Below are 22,372 nucleotides of genomic sequence, written 5' to 3'. Positions count from 1 at the left end.
TATGTATAAAGAGAGGAAAACCGCTTGTATCGGTGTGCAGGATTTGAGATTGCTATGTCTCCCTTGCACCTTATCTGGGCTCAAATAAACCTGGTTTTTGCTTCTCCACCTTGGTGTGTTTATTGGAAGTGAAGCACACCGGGCAACGAACCACTGTTGCTGTCGCCTCGGGCCTCTGTGCCGGCAACACCCTTGAGCTGTGAGGGCAGGGCCGAGAGTAGGGGACCTGAGAGCTGGAGGCATTTCTGTGCTTGGTCAGCGCTGAGGAGGGGGCAGCAGGAGAGCCCCAGAACAGCAGCGACAAACTCCCTTGCTCTAGCGCCAGCAGGAGATGGAGGCTCCCCCCAGTGAGAACAGTGGAGGCCCCCCCACCCTAGTGAGAACAATGGAGGCTCTCCCTCCTGTTATTCCCAATGGAGGCTGCTGGGGGCTGAGCAATTTTGAAATTTGGAGCCATGGGCCAGCTCTGCCCTCACCCAGGGCTGCCTCCCACCATCACCCTCAGCCCAGGGGTCTGGGTCCAGCAGCCCAGGGCATGGGATCTGACTGGCCTTTATAGGGACATGAAAAGAACTTTGAGATATGAGGCATAAAAGTCCTCAGCCAACAAACTCCCTGCACTGTCCCTTCTTAACCAACGAGCTACCCTTGCTGTCTCTTCTCAGCCAGTGCACTACCTGGACTGTCCCTCTCACCCAATGAGCTCCCAATGGATTATGCAGTTGCCCCTGCACTGCCCCATGCCTCATCCTGGTGCCTAGTGCGTCTCCATCACTCGCTGTCTGAGCTCGTCTCAGGCTGGCCGGCCCCAATGGCCCAGTCAGCGAGCTGGGATGTGTGCAGGGGTGGCAGGCGTGAGACACAGCTCTGAGCTGGGGGCTCCCCATGGGGCTCCAGGCCTCCCAGCCAGAGCCGCTGCACCGGAGGGGGCCCCAGTCGGCCATCAGATCCTCCTGCATCCCACTCCCAATAGGAATCTGTCTGCTGAGGAGCTGGGGAGTCACTAAGACTGAGCACTTGCCCCTGTGTTTGCAGGGAAGGGGCAGTTGCAGGATCACAGTGGCTTGGAGTGGTTCTTGCAGCTCTGATCCTGACTTTGCTTCCCTGGGTTTTATTTTCTTCACTTTCCTTCCCACAAATTAAAGGCAGGAATTTCAAAACTGATCAAAGGAAATACTTTACTACCCAGCGTGTGCTCGGCCTGTGGAACTCCCTGCAACAGGATGTCACCGAGATCAAGAGACAGTGGTCCCTGCTGGCCTCGGAATCTGTGAACCTAGAGGGATTGGACATTGGATCTATTTATGTGAATCACAAGAACAGCCAGACTTACTATGAATAAATAATGAGACCAAACCTTCGGGAAGGGTTATTAAATCGCCTGCTTCAGGAACGAAGCTGATCACTGACCATTAAAGAGCAGGATTAGACCTTCATGGCGCGGGGGGAGGGGCGGGGGGGGATTATCATCCGTCTGCTATAGCAGGGTTCTTACCCCTTCCTTTGCAGCCTCTGGTGCTGGAAGACTGGGCTGATCCCGTCTGGCAGAGCCTATTGTTCCCTCCCGCACTCCATCCCCAGCACAGAGGTGCAATGAGCAGCAGGCGCTGACATGAGATCAGTTTATTGATTGACACGAGAGGTTTGGTGCTCCGGACAGCCAAAGCTGTGGTGACGACGGGGGCTTGTAGAAGGCTGAGTGCAGGCGATGACAGACACACCGGGCAGGGCTCAGCCTCCTGCACCGCTGGACAGCGGCAAGGGCAGCCGGGCATGCAGCACTGCCAGGCTCGGGGCACGATGCATGCGCACATCCCAAGCTTGCCCTGGGATCAGCAGATCCTGGGCCCAGCTTGGCCCACTTATCCTGGGATCTGGCTGAGGATGGCAGGAGTCTTGTAGGGTTAAAGACCCTGGTCAGACCCAGGGCGAGGGGGAAGCACTGGGGTTCTGCTGCAGGGGGTTCCCATCTGGCTGGGAAGAAAGGGGTGTCCCCCTAGGTGCTGCGCTCCTTGGGCTTGTCCATACTAGCGCAAAGGTGTGTTTAAACCATGATTGACACCATGCTTCAAACCCCCAGTGTGGACAGGGCAGGTCGTAGCTTCACCACGTGTCAGTTGGGTGAGGGGAGCTCGGGGGTGGCCTGGCACAAGACCCAGCCATTCCTACACTCCCGCTCCGGTCTCATGCAGGGTGTGAGGTCCGGGGCTGGGCTGGGTTGTGCGAGGGGGGATCTCACCCTCTCTGGACTCTGCCTGGATTTACATGTCCACGCCCAGCACTGTCAATCCCGCCCAGGATCATTGTGTTTACTGTGAAATGCCCCATTTGTGCTGGGCTGCCCCATCCACCATGAGCCAGGAAGGGCTGGTGAGGCCAGATTTCAGCCTTTACCTTCCCACTCCAGGGCGTCTTCTCTACGGCAGTAAAAAAAAATCACAAACATCCAAACAGCCATTGTAATCTTAGAAAACAATCATTAAATCCCCCCACCCCAGCCCAGTGATCTTCCTTCTTCCTTCCTCCCCGCCGTGTCGCCCTGCCTCTGTCCTCGAAACACCACTCACACCTGGAACAGAGCGCCACCTACAGGAGGGTATTAACACAACAAACATTGGGGTTGGGACCCACACTATGAACCCACAAAAGTAAGGCGATGAAAAGCCAAGCTGCCTCTCAGTTCATCCTGCTGCTCCTCCCCCTACAGGCACATGCCCTCCCATTGCCATGGCTACTGAACACCACAGGCCACGCCCTGTAACCTTAACTCTGCCCATTTCCTTAGTGTGCGCACACCTGTTCCCCAGACAATGGTCCCCCAGCACTAGAGATTGAGGAGGGTTGGGACAGTCACTGGCTGTGCTGGTAGGGTGATTCAGTGCAGAGCTGAGAGCAGAAGGGGTGAGGGCAGGGTGGCATTACTAGGGGCTGCCAAGGGTGGTAGGGAGGTGTCCAGCCTGAGTCAAATAATGTCACTCCTTAGAGCCCAGAGGGTGAGCCCCAAGACCCAGCCTGAGTTGCGGTTCAGACTCCAGGGCTCATCTGCTCCTTGGCCTGGCTGCTGGGGCTGCCCAGGAGGGGCCCAGTAGCAATAACTCTGGTGGTGGCATGTGTGGAGTGGGCACCTGTCTCCATTTTATCCCATAGGCGCCACATGGAGCCGGAGTTCGGGGGCAGCTGAGATGAGCCAAAAAAGAACTTTGTGGATTTAAAAAGTGGCTCTCGGGGCACTCTCGTAGGGCAGTGCAGCGGCACCCCCTGGTGACCACGTGCATTATGAATGGGCCACACGGGACAGTCAGTCTAAAGCTCCTCTGTCCAGGGAAAAACATCGGCATCAGCCAACGGGAGAGCTGTGAGCCAAGCCCAGAGGGGTCAGTCGAGCCCCACACCCATTACCACGCCCCTGGGCAAACAAACTTACAGCCCACGGGATTTCCATGCTCATGAAGCTGTTCCTCATGCTCAGTCCCTTGCTGAATATCAGCCCTTTCCTCCTCACTACCCCATGTTCCACCCTGAGCAATTCTGCTCCCGGCACCTGGCTGGTCACACCCTCCAGATCCTTGTGCGTTTCCTGTCCCCACCCAGTGACTGCAGAGCCAAGCCAGACCTGGCAGCTTTTAACTTCTCTCCCCTCTGCCTGTGCTGCCAGCCCCAGTATCTGGGTCCTCTTGGAATTCTCATCAGTTTGTTGATCAATCTATCTCCAAACACCCCCTCTCTCTCCCTGCTCTGTCATATGGCAGCACCATGCACTATTCAGCTGAGGTCTGCTCGGGTCAGCCTGTTCAAGTTAGATTTAGTTGGGATTGGTCCTGCTTTGAGCAGGAGATTGGACTAGATGATCTCCTGAGGTCTCATCCAACCCTAATCGTCTATGATTCTATGATTCCTGCCCCAGCCTCCCATGGGTTCCTACCTAGTCACTTGCAGAAGCCTGCTTGCCTGATGAGTCCTTTGGTAGTATATGCACGCTCTGCTTCTCTGAGGACAGTCCTGGCCTTCCATTATCTTCGCTTTTTGCACAAGCTCCTGTTGATTCTTCCTCTGCACAAAATAGAATCATAGAATCATAGAATCTCAGGGTTGGAAGGGACCTCAGGAGGTCATCTAGTCCAACCCCCTGCTCAAAGCAGGACCAATCCCCAACTAAATCATTGCAGCCAGGGCTTGGTCAAGCCTGACCTTAAAAACCTCTAAGGAAGGAGATTCCACCACCTCCCTAGGTAACCCCTTCCAGTTCTTCACCACCCTACTAGTGAAAAAGTTTTTCCTAATGTCCAACCTAAACCTCCCCCTCTGCAACTTGAGACCATTACTCCTTGTTCTGTCATCTTCTACCACTGAGAACAGTCTAAATCTATCCTCTTTGGAACCCCCTTTCAGGTACTTGAAAGCAGCTATCAAATCCCCCCTCATTCTTCTCTTCTGCAGACTAAACAATCCCAGTTCCCTCAGCCTCTCCTCATAAGTCATGTGCTCCAGCCCCCTAATCATTTTTGTTGCCCTCCGCTGGACTCTCTCCAATTTGTCCACATCCTTCTTGTAGTGTGGGGCCCAAAACTGGACACAGTACTCCAAATGAGACCTCACCAGTGCTGAGTAGAGGGGCATGATCACATCCCTCGATCTGCTGGAAATGCCCCTACTTATACAACCCAAAATGCCATTAGCCTTCTTGGCAACAAGGGCACACTGTTGACTCATATTCAGCTTTTCGTCCACCGTAACCCCTAGGTCCTTTTCTGCAGAACTGCTGCCCAGCCATTCGGTCCCTAATCTGTAGCAGTGCATGGGATTCTTCCGTCCTAAGTGCAGGACTCTGCACTTGTCCTTGTTGAACCTCATCATATTTCTTTTGGCCCAATCCTCTAATTTGTCTACGTCCCTCTGTATCCTATCCCTACCCTCCAGCGTATCAACCACTCCTCCCAGTTTAGTGTCATCTGCAAACTTGCTAAGGGTGCAGTCCACACCATCCTCCAGATCGTTAATGAAGATATTGAATAAAACTGGCCCCAGCACCGACCTTTGGGGCACTCCACTTGATACCGGCTGCCAACTAGACATGGAACCATTGATCACTACCCGTTGAGCCCGACCATCTAGCAGTTTTCTATCCACCTTACCGTCCATTCATCCAGCCCATACTTCTTTAACTTGCTGGCAAGAATACTGTGGGAGACTGTATCAAAAGCTTTGCTAAAGTCCAGAAATAGCACATCCACTGCTTTCCCCTCATCCACAGAGCCGGTTATCTCATCATAGAAGGCAATTAGGTTAGTCAGGCATGACTTGCCCTTGGTGAATCCATGCTGACTGTTCCTGATCACTTTCCCCTCCTTTAAGTGGTTCAGGATTGATTCCTTGAGGACCTGTTCCATGATTTTTCCAGGGACTGAGGTGAGACTGACTGGCCTGTAGTTCCCTGGATCTTCCTTCTTCCCTTTTTTAAAGATGGGCACTACATTAGCCTTTTTCCAGTCATCCGGGACCTCCCCCGATCGCCATGATTTTTCAAAGATAATGGCCAATGGCTCTGCAATCTCATCGGACAACTCCTTTAGCACCCTCGGATGCAGCGCATCCGGCCCCATGGACTTGTGCTCATCCAGCTTTCCTAAATAGCCCCGAACTACTTCTTTCTCCACAGAGAGCTGGTCACCTCCTCCCCATACGGTCACCTCCTCCCCCAAAATAGGCCCAAGGAGCATGAGCACGGGGTTCAACATGGCCTGCTCCAAGGTGCAACCCCGCCCCCCACAGGATGTTCCCAATGCGGCCTGCCTCAGGGAACTCCACGCTGGAGGATGTGCCCGATGTGGCCGGCTCCAGGGATCTTTGCCCTACAGGACGTTCCCAACGCGGCCTTCCCCAGGGATCTCCACGCTGCAGGATGTGCCCGATGTAGCCTGCCCCCGAGATCTTTGCCCTACAGGACGTGCCCGACATGGCCTTCCCCAGGGATCTCCACGCTGCAGGATGGGCCCGATGTAGCCTGCCCCCGAGATCTTTGCCCTACAGGACGTGCCTGACGTAGCCTTCCCCAGGGATCTCCACGCTGCAGGACGTGCCCGACGTGGCCGGCTCCAGGGATCTTTGCCCTACAGGACGTTCCCAACGCGGCCTTCCCCAGGGATCTCCACGCTGCAGGATGTGCCCGATGTAGCCTGCCCCCGAGATCTTTGCCCTACAGGACGTGCCCGACATGGCCTTCCCCAGGGATCTCCACGCTGCAGGATGGGCCCGATGTAGCCTGCCCCCGAGATCTTTGCCCTACAGGACGTGCCTGACGTAGCCTTCCCCAGGGATCTCCACGCTGCAGGACGTGCCCGACGTGGCCGGCTCCAGGGATCTTTGCCCTACAGGACGTTCCCAACGCGGCCTTCCCCAGGGATCTCCACGCTGCAGGATGTGCCCGATGTAGCCTGCCCCCGAGATCTTTGCCCTACAGGACGTGCCCGACATGGCCTTCCCCAGGGATCTCCACGCTGCAGGATGGGCCCGATGTAGCCTGCCCCCGAGATCTTTGCCCTACAGGACGTGCCTGACGTAGCCTTCCCCAGGGATCTCCACGCTGCAGGACGTGCCCGACGTGGCCTGCCCCAGGGATCTTTGCCCTACAGGACGTGCCCAACGTGGCCTTCCCCAGGGATCTCCACGCTGCAGGATGTGCCTGACGCGGCCTGCCCCAGGGATCTCCACGCTGCAGGACACACCCAACGTGGCCTGTCCCAGGGATCTTTGCCCTACAGGACGTTCCTGACGTGGCCTTCCCCTAGGGTGAGCAGATGTCCCGATTTTATAGGGACAGTCCTGATTTTTGGATCTTTTTCTTATATAGGCTCCTATTACCCACCACCCCCTGTCCCGATTTTTCAAATTTGTTGTCTGGTCACCCTACCTTCCTCAGGGATCTTTGCCCTATGGGACGTTCCCAATGCAACCTTCCCCAGGGATCTCCACCCTGCAGGCCATGCCTGACGTGGCCTGCCCCAGGGATCTTTGCCCTGCAGGACATTGCCTATGGGGCCTGCCCCAGGGATCTTTGCCCTGCAGGACGTTCCCATCGTGGCCTGCCCCGGGGATCTCCATGCTGCAGGACGTTCCCGACTCAGCCTGCCTTAGCGTGCCACCTCCTTCCCGTGCAGACAGAGGCTGCACGGAGACGTGACTGTGTGGCGGTCACTGGGACATGACTTTATGTGGGCTGGACACTGTTCTCATGAGTACCAAGGGATCTGGGCTGCCCTGCACAAAGCTCTTTGAGCCAGACTGCCCCCCTGGTAGGCCCTGATGCCAAGAAATAGGGTCAGGGGCTTGTGCCTCCTCTATCCAGCATAGCCCCTAACATAGGCTATGGAGCCCTTCAGTGCTGCCCTAAGTGGCTCCCTTGTTCCAGGGACCTGATAGGGCTTTTCAGAATGGAAGGAAGGGGGCAGGTACCCAGTCAGAGCCACTGCAGCCCAGTCCCCCAGCCCAGTGTTCTGAGTCCCCCCTCTAGTGGCTGAGTCATTTAAGAGGATAAAAATCTACTACCACTTCCAACTATTATCCTGTTAGCTGAAATGGGGCTTTTAGTGCTTTAGAATCCCAGGTCCAATCCTCAGTGGTGACCACAGGGGGCCAGGAATGCCAGGACCAAATGCAGGCGGGATGATTTAGGGAAGCTGTCTACGTACAGCTGACATGCAGTGGTGTTGTAGCTGTGTCGATCCCAGAATATTAGAGAGACAAGGTAGGGGAGGTAATATCTTTTGTTGGACCAGTTTCTGTTGGTAAGAGAGAGAAGCTTTCCAGCCACACACAGCTCTTCTTCAGGGCTGGGAGTCACAGCTTAAATACAAAGTGGAACAGATTCTTTAGCACAAGGAGTTAACACATATTTCAAGGGCCCATTCAAGGTGAAGTGGCTTGTTAACACCTCTCCAATCATAGCAGGGAAGGCAGCTGGGGGGGATGGTTAGTGGGTTACAGATTGTTGTAATAAGCCATAAATCCAGTGTCTCTTGTCAGTCCATGATTTTTAGTGTCTAGCAAAGTTAGGAATTTAAACTCCCACTCGTCTTTAAACTCATCTTGTGAAGGGGTTGAGCAGGTTTCTTTTGAGGATGAGGACTGAGAAGTAGCATTGCCACCTTTCTAATTGCCTGTAACTGGAGTCCCAAGGCCCATCCCTGCCTCTTCCCCCAGGTCCTGCCCTCTTCGCTTGCTCCTCTCCCTTCCTCCTTGCATTGCTCGCTGGATCCTCTCAAGGAGCCTGCATGCAGGTAGGAGGCAGTCACGGTTGATGAGGGGCTGGCGTGGGTTAACCCCCGCCCTGTGGTAACTGGACTTTTAGTTAGGGTGCCATTTAGGGTTGTCAGATCCCCTTTTTGACTGGATTTTCTGGTTGAAAACAGGACACCTGGCATCCCTAAATGGCACCTGGACACAGAAGCCCACAACCGGAGTGTCTGGGTAAAAGCTGGATGGGTGGCAACCCTACTGAGAGGTCAGATATAGAGTGATCATTTTATGAAAAGTGTTCATCCACAGGTGACAGGATGTTCTTGTCTTTTATCATTTTCCTGTGTGAGTTCATTGGAGAGCACAGTGGTTGTCTGGTTACACCCATGTCATTGTTACTGTGCCATTTAGTGCATGGGATGAGGTGCCCCACATGTTATGATCGCCTTCTATGATGTTATGATTGCCTTTAGGAAGAAAGTCTCAGAGGGGTAGCCGTGTTAGTCTGGATCTGTAAAAAGCGACAAAGAGTCCTGTGGCACCTTATAGACTAACAGATGTATTGGAGCATGAGCTTTCATGGGTGAATACCCACTTCGTCAGAGGCATGTGGTGGAAATTTCCAGAGGCAGGTATAAATATGCAGGCAAGAATCAGTCTAGAGATAACGAGGTTAGTTCAATCAGGGAGGATGAGGCCCTCTTCTAGCAGTTGAGATGTGAACAACAAGGGAGGAGAAACTGCTTTTGTAGTTGGCTAGCCATTCACAGTCATTCGAGTGAGGAAAAAGATCTTGGAGTCATCGTGGATAGTTCTCTGAAGATGTCCACGCAGTGTGCAGAGGCGGTCAAAAAAGCAAACAGGATGTTAGGAATCATTAAAAAGGGGATAGAGAATAAGACTGAGAATATATTATTGCCCTTATATACATCCATGGTACGCCCACATCTCGAATACTGTGTACAGATGTGGTCTCCTCACCTCAAAAAAGATATTCTAGCACTAGAAAAGGTTCAGAAAAGGGCAACTAAAATGATTAGGGGTTTGGAGAGGGTCCCATACAAGGAAAGATTAAAGAGGCTAGGACTCTTCAGCTTGGAAAAGAGAAGACTAAGGGGGGATTTACCCAACTCGTCCCTACCGAGTTGGGTAAAAAAAATTAGGATGTTTGTTCACCAATGCGAGAAGCTTAGGTAACAAAATGGAGGAACTGGAGCTCCTGGTCCGGGAATTGAAACCGGATATCGTAGGAATAGCAGAAACATGGTGGAACGGTAGCCATGACTGGAGTACAGGTATGGAAGGGTATGTGCTGTTTAGGAAAGACCGATGCAAAGGTAAAGGTGGGGGAGTAGCACTGTATATCAATAATGAGGTAAAATGTAATGAGATAACTAGCGCTGCAATGGACAATACAGAGTCTGTTTGGGCAATGGTCACATTAGGGAAGAAAACTACCAGAGCCTCATCCCGGATAGTGATTGGGGTGTGCTATAGACGGATCTAGCTTAGAGATGGATAGGGAGCTCTTTAATGTTTTTAAGGAGGTAAACACTAATAGGAACTGCTTGATCATGGGGACTTTAACTTCCCGGATATAGATTGGGAAACAAATGCTAGTAATAATAATAGGGCTCAGCTTTTCCTAGACGTGATAGCTAATGAATTCCTTCATCAAGTGGTTGCTGTACCGACGCGGGGGGATGCCATTTTAGATTTGATTTTGGTGAGTAACGAGGACCTTGTTGAGGACATTGTTGTAGGGGACAACCTTGGCTCGAGTGATCATGAGCTAATTCGTTTCCAAATAAATGGGAGGATAATCAATAGTGCATCTGAGACTAGGGTGTATGATTTCAAAAGGGCTAATTTTACTAAATTAAGGCGACTAGTTAGGAAGTGGACTGGGCTAACATATTTAGGGATCTAAGGGCAGATGACGCCTGGGGTTACTTCAAGTTGAAGTTGCAGGAGTTGTCAGAGGCATGTATCCCGAGAAGGGTAGCAGTTTTAGACCGAGCTGGATGAGCAAGCGTCTTAGAGGGTCATTAAGAAAAAGCACAAAGCGTGGAGTGGAAAATGGGAGGGATCAGCAAGGAAACCTACCTTATTGAGGTCAGAGGGTGCAGGAAGCTGTGAGAAAGGCAAGTGGAGATGGATCTAGCGAAGGGGATTAAAACCAATAGCAAACGGTTTTTAGCCATATAAATAGGAAGAAAACCAAGAAAGAAGAAGTGGGACCTTAAAACTTTAAATGGAGTGGAGATTAGGGATAATCTTGGAATGGCACAATATCTGAACGAATACTTTGCCTCGGTCTTTAATGAGGCTAATGAAGGGCTAAGGAATAGTGATAGAGGGACCGATGGGAATGAAGATATGGGGGTAGACATTACGGTAGCTGAGGTAGAAGCCAAACTGGAACAGCTTAACGGAAGTAAATCGGGGGGCCCGGATAATCTTCATCCTAGAATATTAAGGGACTTGGCGAGGGATATTGCTAGCCCGTTCGCGATCATCGTTAATAAATCCTAAATTCGGATTGTACCGACTGACTGGAGATTAGCTAATGTAGTTCCTATATTCAAGAAGGGAAAAAAGTGACCGGGAATTATAGGCCTGTTAGTCTAACATCTGTAGTATGCAAAGTCATGGAAAAAATCTTAAAAGAGAGAGTGGTTCCGGAGCATGAGGCCGATGGCAACTGGGATAGATTACAGCATGGATTTACGAAAGGTAGATTGTGCCAAACCAACTTGATCTCCTTCTTTGAGAGAGTAACAGATTTTTTAGACAAGGGAGATGCGGTGGATCTCATATATCTGGATTTAAGTAAGGCGTTTGATACGGTACCGCATGAAGAATTACTGGTGAAATGGGAAAAGATGGGGATCAGTGAAAATCCAGAGGTGGATAAGGAGCTGGTTAAAGGGAGACTGCAGAGGGTAGTATTGAAGGGGAACTGTCCGGTTGGAGGGTTACCAGTGGAGTTCCTCAAGGCTCGGTTTTGGGTCCGATTTTATTCAATCTATTTATTGCTGACCTGGGAACCAAGAGTAGGAGTGGGCTGATAAAGTTTGCGGATGACACCAAGTTGGGGGGTATTGTCAATTCGGAAGAGGATCGGGATATTCTCCAGGGAGATTTAGATGACCTTGTAAACTGGAGTATTAGTAACAGGATGAAATTCAATAGTGAGAAGTGTAAGGTTATGCATTTAGGGATGTCTAACAAGAACTTTAGTTATAAGCTGGGGACGCACCAGTTGGAAGTAACGGAGGAGGAGAAGGACCTAGGAGTCCTGGTTGATCGCAAGATGACTATGAGTAGGCAATGTGATGTGGCCGTTAAAAAAGCTAATGCGGTCTTGGGTTGCATTAGGCGAGGTATTTCTAGTAGGGATAAGGAGGTGCTAGTCCCGTTATATAAGGCGCTGGTGAGACCTCATTTGGAGTATTGTGTGCAGTTTTGGTCTCCCATGTTTAAGAAGGATGAATTCAAACTAGAACAGGTACAAAGAAGGGCCACTAGAATGATCCGAGGAATGGAAGGCCTTTCGTATGAAAGGAGACTTGAGGAGCTCGGTTTGTTTTCCTTAACCAAAAGAAGGATGAGAGGAGATATGATTACACTCTTTAAATATATCAGAGGGATAAATACCAGGGAAGGAGAAGAATTATTTCAGCTCAGTGCTAATGTGGACAGTCAGGAAATTCAGGCTTGAAATTAGACGAAGGTTTCTAACCATCAGGGGAGTGCAATACTGGAACAGTCTACCGAGGGAAACAGTGGGGGCGAAGGACCTCCACGACTTTAAGATTAAGCTAGATAAGTTTATGGAGGGGATGGTATGATAGGATAACGGGCTTAGTCAATAGGTCAATTATGTGCCTGGTATGATGTAACCTTTTCTAGAGGGATTGGCTGGAGAGTCTTGCCCGCATGCTCGGGGTTCAGCTGACCGCCATATTTGGGGTCGGGAAGGAATTTTCCTCCAGGGAAGATTGGCTATGGCCCTGGAGGTTTTTCGCCTTCCTCCGAAGCATGGGGCAGGGTTCACTTGCTAAGGAGTGGGTGGATCGGCTTATGTGGCCTGCATCTTGCAGGAGGTCAGACTAGATGATCATAATGGTCCCTTCTGATCTTGAATTCTATGATTCTATGATTCTATGATATGATAGAGGTATATAAAATCATGAGTGATGTTGAGAAAGTGGATAAGGAAAAGTTATTTACTTATTCCCATAATACAAGAACTAAGGGTCACCAAATGAAATTAATAGGCAGCAGGTTTAAAACAAATAAAAGGAAGTTCTTCTTCAAACAGCACACAGTCAACTTGTGGAACTCCTTACCTGAGGAGGTTGTGAAGGCTAGGACTATAACAATGTTTAAAAGGGGACTGGATAAATTCATGGTGGCTAAGTCCATAAATGGCTATTAGCCAGGATGGGTAAGAATGGTGTCCCTAGCCTCTGTTCGTCAGAGGATGGAGATGGATGGCAGGAGAGAGATCACTTGATCATTGCCTGTTAGGTTCACTCCCTCTGGGGCACCTGGCATTGGCCACTGTCGGTAGACAGATACTGGGCTAGATGGACCTTTGGTCTGACCCGGTACGGCTGTTCTTATGTTCTTATGTTTAATCCTGAGCTGATAGTGTCAAATTTGCAAATGAACTGAAGTTCAGCAGTTTCCCTTTGGAGTCTGGTCCTGAAGCTTTTTTGCTGCAGGATGGCTACCTTTAAATCTGCTATTGTGTGTCCAGGAAGGTCGAGGTGTTCTCCTACAGGTTTTTGTATACTGCCATTCCTAATATCTAACTAGGTCCACTTTCTAGACACCACGGTACAAATAAGTGACGGTCAGGTTAACACCACCCTATACCGAAAACCCACCGACCGCTATGCCTACCTTCATGCCTCCAGCTTCCATCCCAGACACACCACACAATCCATTGTCTACAGTCAAGCACTAAGGTATAACCGCAATTGCTCCAACCCCTCAGACAGAGACCAACACCTACAAGATCTTCACCAAGCATTCTCAAAACTACGATACTCGTGCGAGGAAATAAGGAAACAAATCAACAGAGCCAGACGTGTACCCAGAAGCCTCCTGCTGCAAGACAAGCCCAAGAAAGAAACCAACAGGACTCCACTGGCCATCACCTACAGTCCTCAGCTAAAACCTCTCCAATGCATCATCAGTGATCTACAACCCATCCTGGACAACGATCCCTCACTTTCACAGGCCTTGGGAGGCAGGCCAGTCCTCACCCACAGACAACCCGCCAACCTTAAGCATATTCTCACCAGCAACCACACACCGCACCATAGTCACTCTAACTCAGGAACCGATCCATGCAACAAACCTCGATGCCAACTCTGCCCACATATCTACACCAGCGACACCATCACAGAACCTAACCAGATCAGCCACAACATCACTGGTTCATTCACTTGCACATCCATCAATGTTATATATGCTATCATGTGCCAGCAATGCCCCTCTACTGGACAATCCCTACGTAAAAGGATAAATGGACACAAGTCAGACTCTAAGCTGATGGGAGAGAGCTCTTCTATTGTCTTAATTACTCCATCTCCCACAAGAGGCGGTAGCTCTGTCGGCAGGAGAAGCTCTCCCACCAACATAGCAGTGTCTACCCTGGCTCTTAGGTCGTTGTAACTTATGTTGCTCAGGGATGTGGATTATTCCAAAGTTATATTGAAGAAATTTGTAGTGTAGACAAAGTGTGGTGATCTGTGGGTTTTTTGTATATAGTTGCCTGTAGGGTTCCATTGCTGAAGCAGAGCGTGATATCCAGGAAGTTGATACTGGTGTGAGAGTTTTCTAGAGAGAGTTTAATGGATGGATGGTGGTTGTTGAAATTGTGGTGGAAATCTATGAGTGAGTTTAGGTCACCTGTCTAGAGTATGAAAATATCATCGCTGTGTATCAGGTATATCATTGGTTTTGTGGTGTATTTAAAACTGCCTTCCCCAAACAAGGACACTCCATCAAAGAAGTAGATCACATCCTGGAATGGGCCGCCCAGATACCCTAAAGAGCATATGGAAATAAAACTCCCTCCATCCACACAGCCCTAGCTGTCACCTCCCATCCCACACTAGAACCCGTTTGGGGCATTATTAAAAAATTACAGCCCATACTTGATGGGGAACATGTCCTGAAAGAAATCTTTCCTGAATGCCTTCTTCTGGCCTTCACACACCCCCGCCCTCACCCCCAGCCTCTCCTGCTCATCATCAGAAGCAAGAAGACCAGGACCCACCAATTCAAAGTGGCACCAGACCCTGCCCGAACAACAGTTGCAAAACCTTAGACATATCTTCACTGCTATGATGATCAATACCCGCCACAACACACATTTCAAGATCCAGGGGTCCCAGAACATGCCTATCAGAACATGTGGGGCACCTCATCCAGTGCACTAAATGCCACAGTAATAACAATGCGGGTGTAACCAGACAATCACTGCGCTCTCGAACAAACTCACACAGGAAAATGATGAAAGAGAAAAACAGCACATCACCTCAGGGTGAGCACTTTGCACAAAACGATCACTCTATACCTGACCTCTCAGCCCTCATCCTCCAAGGAAATCTCGACAACCCCTTCAAAAGATGAACCTGGGAGCTTAAATTCATAACTTTGCTAGACACTAAATACCATGGACTGAAGAGAGACACTGGATTTATGGCTTATTACAACAATCTGTAGCCCACTAACAACCCCCTCACCCAAGCTGCCTCCCCCCGTCCTTCCCCCCCATGACTTCCCCCCATGTCACTTCACCTTGAATAATCCCTTGAAATATGTTTTTACTTTCACTAAACAATCTGTTCCATCTTGTATTTAGCTGTGACACTCTGGGCACGTTTCCCAGCCCTGAAGAAGAGCTCTGTGCAGCTCGAAAGCTTCTCTCTCACCAACAGAAGTTGGTGCAATAAAATCATTTACCTCCCCCACCTTGTCTCTCTGTGCACAGCTTATGAATTCTGTTTGATTTTGGAAACTATGGGTATCTGTTACACGCTGCAGACTCCACTTTGAATGTTGGGTGTCCGTGGCGCCACTTGTCTCCATATGGAGCTAAAATGCACAGGAGCTGACTGGAGAAATTCATGTCCTGGCACAGGGCTAACAAAGGAGGGTCGTTAAACTTTGATGATTTTCTGTTCAAATGGAGCGCCTGTGAACAAAGAGATGGCTGCTGCCCAAGGCGCACCAGATGAGGCTGATTGGGAGGTCACATGACAAAGGGGGCCAGGGGTTATAAGAGAAAAGGTCTCTCACTGGCCATTTGAGACAAGAAGCAGAAGGAAGCTGGCTGCAGGAATAAGAGAAGACTTCATGCTCTGGAGGAGAAGCCATGTGTAGAAGGAGGTATTTGTGCTCCTTAGAGAAGTCCAGAGAATGCTCCACAATGGTGAGGAAAGTGAGGCAGGGAAATGCATCCAGATGTGTTGTTAATTTGTCTAGCTCTGGGTAATTTTTGTGCTATGTATAGTAAAGAAAAATTGGATTTAGACTCCTCTGCAAAGCCCGTGTGTCTGTTTGCTTCCCCATCACAAGTCCTTGAAGGATGTGGGCCCCTGGGGACAATGAAATGACTAATGGACATGCCGCCATAGAGCAATGATGCCATGATGGGGTAGCCATGCTGTTGATGGAAGAGTAGATAAGGAAGGATAGACAGAGAGAGAAAAAGAGCCCTGTGCAGATCTCAAAGTCCTTTGAAGATATTTGCTTTCAGCCCCATGTCAAGCAGGGAGTGATCATCTCCCTGCAATACTGAAGGGGCAGCTGAGGCACGGAGAGGGGATGATACCTGCTCAAAGTCACACAGAGCCAGGGGTAGAACCCAGGCGTTCTGTCTCCCACTCCAGCAGCATCCCCTCTGTCCCAGAAACTGCAGGAGAGTCTGTGGTGTCTGTGCATCTGTCCTGCACTTAGGCAAAGCAGCACAAATCAGAAAGCGAGTGAGAAGCTGGGGAACTGGTTCTCGTTTGGCTGCATCAGTTGCTCTGGAGTCAGTGATGTGTGTGTGTCCTTTGCAGGCTGCTGGGAGGGGACAGAATTTCATGGCAAATATTTGGTGAGGGTTTTGGAGGAATTTGGTAAAGGGCTGCTCCAGTGCATCAGGCCAGGAAGAGATTAAAGCATTTCCCCCGGCTGCATCATGGCTCCTTGGAGCATCCAGAGCCCCAGCTGCTCTCCCGTGCGCTCGCCAATAGCGCTGATCTGGGCAAGTCACTGCTGAGCCTCTTGCCTTGTGAGAGGCAAGGTCCATCTGGGTCCATCGCTTGGCCTGTTCAGCGGCTGGTGGCATCGATGGGTAGCTGCAGCTTCTCCCTGTGAGCACTAGAGGCCAATGTTCCCATGGCTGCTGCAGAGCCTCTCTCTTCGCCATCGGACCCAAGGCCTTTGCCTTCCACCTCGTTCCCACAGCCTCTCGAAGACATGCGGGGGGCGGGGAAGCAGGACACACTGAAGGTGGCAGGAGGAGCATGGAAGTGGGGGGCACCATGGGGAGAGGGTAGCATGAGGCAGGGGGCAGAGAAAAGGGGGGTTGCCCCACATGGCACCAGTGCGGGGCACAAGGAGGTTGGGGCTTGTGGGTCAGAGCTAAGGTTATTACTGAGATATGTCATGTGAATTTCCACACCTAAAGCCCTGCTGCTAAGCGAAAGCTGTTGTCAGGGTAACAGGCACTATGTTTCCACTCCCTCAGCTGCTCCTTTGCATGACAAAGGGGGCCAGGGGTTATAAGAGAAAGGGCTCAGCCTGGCTGAATATTGTGTGCTTTGCATGTGGGCTTTATGAGGGTATTTATGGTAAATGCCTCCTTGCAGTACAGGATGGGAGGTTTCCAATTCTAGGGTCAGGGGGGCAGGGATGGTCCCAGCTGAACTGAGCTCATGGCCGGGGCTGAGGGGGGTACCTCCTGGGGAGGTAAAACCCTCTCGTGCCGCAGGTCCACTCCTGTACCCTGGGGCAGATAATCCTGCCCATCTCCCCAGGGGGCTGGGAGGGTAAATGCATAAAGAGGCACCTCGATACCATGGTGATGTACCTGAGACAGAGAGGGACATGCAGGCCCAGGGACACAAAGCAAATCACCCACGGGCCCAAACTTCCTGGGAGCTGGGAGCAGACATGGGATAGAGCAGCCAGGCTGGGCTCCTCCCCAAACTCCCCACAGCTGGAGGCTGCCGCCTGCCCCAGAGTCTGGAGGAGCCTGGGTTGAGCTTGGAGGCTGGATGGGCTGCAGGTTCTGCCTCGGGGCTCAGCTCCTGCTGACCTGCTTGTGGCAGCGGCACTGACACCAGCGTGTGCGCAGCAGGCTGCGTGTTACATGTGCCGGGCTCTGGTGCGAGTGAGGCACAGGCACTAGGTGCCAGACAATGGAGAAGGGGGGGAACAGGCCTGGCGCAGAGCAGGGCACACAGAGGGGGCAGGTGCCCAGGGATGGACTCTGTCCAACCGAGGACATCACTGGGGACACCCTAATATCTTTCCTGCATGTCCATGTTATACTCACTCCCGTCTGGTCCAGCATGGTTGCCCTCCTGAGACTCCAGCCTGGTCTTGGCCTGGGCAAGGGGGCAGGTTCCCCCGGGGCTGTGGCTGGGGTCTGTGTTACCGTGGTGGCAGCACCCAGGGCTGTGTGGCTCCTGGCTCCCCATGCTGGCATCCTCCTCCTCCGCCTGCTGCTTGCACAGGTGGTGCTCCACCATCATCTGGAGCTCTGCAGGAGAGAGAAAGGCCGGGGATGAGCAACACATGGGGGCTTGGGGCTAAAGGGGGAACTCCTGGCCCACGTGGGTAATCAGACATGTGGACACATGCCCAGTGTCTCTCCAATGTGGGGCACAGTACATCCAGCGCTGGGTCACCCCAGGTCAGACCTAATCCTGATAGCCCCCAGGCCTGCCCCCAGTGCTAAGCCACCCTGGTTAGAGCCGGTGCTGATCTGTCTGGGCCTGTCTCCAGCACTGAGTCATTCTTTGCCCATTCCCAGTGCTGATCCTCTCCCCTCCGGTGCCCGTCCCTGGCACTGAGTTGCCCCGGGTCAGACCTGGTGCGGATCCCCTGGTGGCGACTGGGTGTGAGCAGGGTGAGATGACAAGATGGTTTTAACCCCTATGTCCTGTCTATCAGGACAGTGGCAGTAGCTCCGTGGTCCATGAGTCTAGGCCCCCGTGCCCCTGAACACGTACAGGGTCAGCCAGCACAGCCCAGCAGAGGGAGAGATGCTGCAGGGTGAGGCCAGTGCACAACCAGGTTCTCCGCGGAGGGGAAGATGAGCGGGACAGGGCATGAGGTGGAGAGAGGCAATGAGCTGTGGAAAAGGTTCTTGTGCCAACAATGGCTGGGCCCTGCCAAGGGACAGAGGAGGCCGATTCCCGGTGATGGGAGGGCAGGGAGTAGAGAGAGATGACTGCTGAAAAGTGACTGAGCTTCTAAGCCCAGGGCTCCAGGCCCCAGGGGAGGGAGGGCAAAGCAGGGGGGTGTTAGAAACAAAGACGACAGCCCAGTCCTGAGATGGACATGGAAGAGGGGCTGGGGTCCCATGTGCTGGGAGGCAGCAGGGAGGACATTGGGGCAACTGCAGCAGCCAAGGCGTTGAAGGGATCAAAGTCTGTGACCACGTGGGGAGGGGTGGAGATGGGGCCATGCAGATCCCCTGCTGCTCTGCTGCCTGCAATTGGTGAGGTGCTCACTGCAGATGGACTGGGAGGGTCTGAGTCAGGGAAGGCTCCGGGCTCTGCAAGTCCCTTATTGACTTATCTTTTCTACAGCACCTTTCACCTGGAGATCCTCACAGGAATCCCTCCACCCCTCTCCGGCCCTCCGCACACTGAAATGCAGCCACCTTTGGGGTGGAGCACAGCAGCTGTTCAACAGTCTCACTGCAATGCGACACAACCATGTATGTAGGGAGGAGAGGAAGAACAAAAGCCAGAGGGGGGGGTTATTGTAGCCGTGTTTGAGGTGAAATGTCAGAGCTTCACCCCCTGAGAACAACACCAGGGTATCTGCACCCCCCACCAACACAGGTTCAGAGAGCAGAGCGCCCCCTATGGCATCACCAACCTCACTTCTTCTGCAGCACCTGAGCTCCCCTTGGTTACCCATCCGAGATCAGGTTATGCCTAGTACTGTTTAGCTTGCAAGCTCAGAGCACAGACTTAGCTCACTGCCTTCTTTTCTTATACTGCTAGCAACACAATTATTCATTTAAAAATAACTCCACAGACATGTTAGCTGCTGCATCATCAACCATGGAGTGGAACTGGGACACACCATCAAGCCACATGGCTACTCATTTTAGCAACCCAGTGTGCTTAATAAGTGTTCAAAATGGATCCAAGCCCAGCTCACAGCTCCAGACACCTCAAGCTGGAGGCGATGGGCGATGCCCCAGATACCCACACCCACAGCCACTTCCCAGACCTTTGAGTGACCCCGTCTTTAGAATGGGGGAAGGCACACTGGCCTGTGAGCACAATAGCAGCCTGCAGAGAAATGGGCAGGACTCCCCTGCATTATATAACCAACTGCTCGCTGGCTGGTAAGTGTCATTAGGGGAACGGGACTGTTCTTTCCCCGTGTGCAGAATGAATACAAGCAAGCGCCTATCCTCTGCTCCCCCAGTTCAGAGGGTCTCTCCAGAGGCCCCTACTGCCAGATGTTGGCAGGCATGAACACGGGACAAGACTGGGGGAGGACAAAGGGGGCAGTTGGCAGGGAAATGGAGCAAGGCTCAGAGGGAGAGGGAGGGAATGTGAGATGGAAGACGGGGTGGATGAAGGAAGAATTAGAGGACAGAAGCATTTCCCAGAGAGAACCAGGCGTGAGATGTGCCCGCTGCATGTCCTCGTGCCTCCCAACAGCAGCGTGAAGCGGAGGTAGTGCCACGGTACCTTTCATGGTGGGGGTCGTGCGAGGGACCTTCTTCCTTTGTCTGGGTGACATGGACAGACCCGGCTGCAAAAAGAGGGAAGGCCAGGTCACAACAGGATACTGCACGGCACTAGAGCAACCAGAGCCGGAGGCGCCAGCGGCTGTGTTGGTAGTTCGCTGGGGAGTGGGGCTGGCATCCAGCAGGCACAGAACAGGGCACTCTGCCCCCCGCTCCCCACAACACAGGTCCCAGGGTCATGGGTGGCAAGTTTGTAGAAATTTTGGTGGTGCCCAGAACCCGCCCCCCCAACTCCGGCCCCCCAAACTCTGCCCCCACCTGTCTAAGGCTCTGGGAGGGTTTTTTTGGGGGGGAGGTCTGGGGTGCAGGTCCTGGGCTGGGGATTAGGGTGCAGGAGGGGTGCAGGGTGCAGGCTTTGGGATGGAGTTTGGGTGCTGGGTGCTGGCTCCGGGCTGGGGCAGGGGGTGGGTGTGCAGGAGGGGGTGACGGGTGCAGGCTTTGGGACAGAGTTTGGGTGCTGGCTCTGGGGTGGGGGTGTAGGATGGGGTGAGGGGTGCAGTATCTGGGAGGGAGTTTGGGGGTGGGAAGGGGTGTGTGGGAAAGGGGAGGTGGTGCACAATCTGGAAGGGGGGGCATGCTCTGGGAGGGAGTTTGGGGATAGGAGGGAGTGCAGGGGTGAGGGCTGTGAGGCTGAGGGATTCATAATGCAGGATGGGGCTCAGGGCTAGGGCAGAGGGTTGGGGTGTGGGGTGAGGGCTGTGGGGCTGAGGGGTTCATGCTGCGGGGGTGCTCAGAGCTGGGGCAGAGGATCAGGGTGTGGGGGGATGAGGGTTGGGGCTGAGAATGAGGGGTTCATGCTGTGGGGGCTCAGGGCTGGGGCAGAGGATCAGGGTGTGGGGATGAGGGTTGGGGCTGAGGATGAGGGGTTCATGCATTGGACAGGCTCAGGGCTGGGGCAGAGGATCAGGGTGCAGGGGATGAGGTTGGGGCTGAGGATGAGGTTCATGCTGTGGGGGCTCAGGGCTGGGGCAGAGGATCAGGGTGCAGGGGATGAGGTTGGGGCTGAGAATGGGAGGTTCATGCTGGGGGGGCTCAGGGCTGGGGCAGAGGATCAGGGTGCAGGGGGATGAGGGTTCGGGCTGAGAATGAGGTGTTCATGCTGTGGGGGGGGCTCAGGGCTGGGGCAGAGGCTCAGGGTGTGGGGGGATGAGGGTTGGGGCTGAGGATGAGGGGTTCATGCTGTGGGGGGGGCTCAGGGCTGGGGCAGAGGATCAGGGTGCAGGGGGATGAGGGCTCTGGCTGGGGATGAGGGTTTGGGGCATTGGAAAGGCTCAGGGCTAGGGCAGAAGGGCAGGGTAATGGCAGCCTGCCCTGCCAGTTGTGAATGGTGGGCGCTAGGACCCTGGGGCAGAAGACAGCTGTCCTGCTGGGAGCCGCCCTACTCTGGCAGCAGAAGCAGGCAGGGGAGGGGCGCGCGCTGCTTTCTGTCAGGCAGGGACGCGGGGGAGGGGGAGGGGTGGCAGGCGGGGGCTGGGACCTGCTCCAGGTAGGGATGCGGCGGGGCGGGGGAAGACCCGTGGGGGCCGGGGCCCGGGGCCCGATCCTGGCAGGGCCGGGGGAAGAGACCCAGCTCCAAATATTGCTGGAGCAGGGCACCCGGCCCTGAATATTCCTGGTGCTCGAGCACCGCAAACATATATAACCTGCTGCCTATGCCCAGGTGCTTTTGGTCAGGATGGAGCAATGCCTGCTGCTGGGACCTGCCCACATCCTCATGTTCAGCCTGGGAGGGTGACACAGGGAGAGGGGTGTGCGGGCAGTGAGGTCTCACCACCTGGATCCCAATGGAGCAATGACCAGCTGGCAGCCCTGCTATTGCTAAGGGGCCCCAGACATAGGCTGATTACAATGAATCAAGTGCAGCGCTGGTATCCTGTACGTCCCCCTCCTCCAGCCCCAAGTGCATCCCCAGACACCTCACAACCCGCTGGACACAGAGGTGCACATGCACTCTCACTCCCCCCCCCCCCCTTTGGAAGAGCTTTGGTGAGGGAGCCTGTGGAGTGGCTAGGAGGGCTGAGGGCTGCCTGCAGATGGGACTGGGGGCTGATGGGGGCACCTCCTGGGTGTGGCTCATTTTACTATCACAGCTGGGACATATGGGGGACTGGTTACAGATTTCAT

The 22,372-nt window shown here is 53.0% G+C and overlaps 1 protein-coding gene across 3 annotated transcripts in view; it reads right to left on the bottom strand.

The window, feature by feature from the left end:
- Positions 1-1,624: 1,624 nt before the first annotated feature.
- PPP1R1A (protein phosphatase 1 regulatory inhibitor subunit 1A) overlaps positions 1,625-22,372 on the bottom strand; it is a 71,005-nt gene continuing 50,257 nt past the window's right edge. For 2 of the 3 annotated variants that reach the window (XM_039514867.1, XM_039514865.1), the window contains 4 exons: positions 20,190-20,253; positions 17,804-18,010; positions 3,923-4,050; positions 1,625-2,586 (listed from right to left, as the gene is read on the bottom strand). In XM_039514867.1, coding sequence (XP_039370801.1) covers positions 3,923-4,050; positions 17,804-18,010; positions 20,190-20,253 — 399 coding nt within the window. In that variant the 3' untranslated portion in view covers positions 1,625-2,586. The remainder of the gene's footprint in view (positions 2,587-3,922; positions 4,051-17,803; positions 18,011-20,189; positions 20,254-22,372) is intronic. The other variant, XM_039514866.1, reaches the window with a different exon arrangement.

This window comes from Mauremys reevesii, linkage group 25 (assembly GCF_016161935.1).
Source record: "Mauremys reevesii isolate NIE-2019 linkage group 25, ASM1616193v1, whole genome shotgun sequence".
NCBI lineage: Eukaryota > Metazoa > Chordata > Testudines > Geoemydidae > Mauremys > Mauremys reevesii.
The sequence above is the reverse complement of the archived record's forward strand: the minus strand, read 5'-3'. Positions and strand labels throughout refer to the sequence as shown.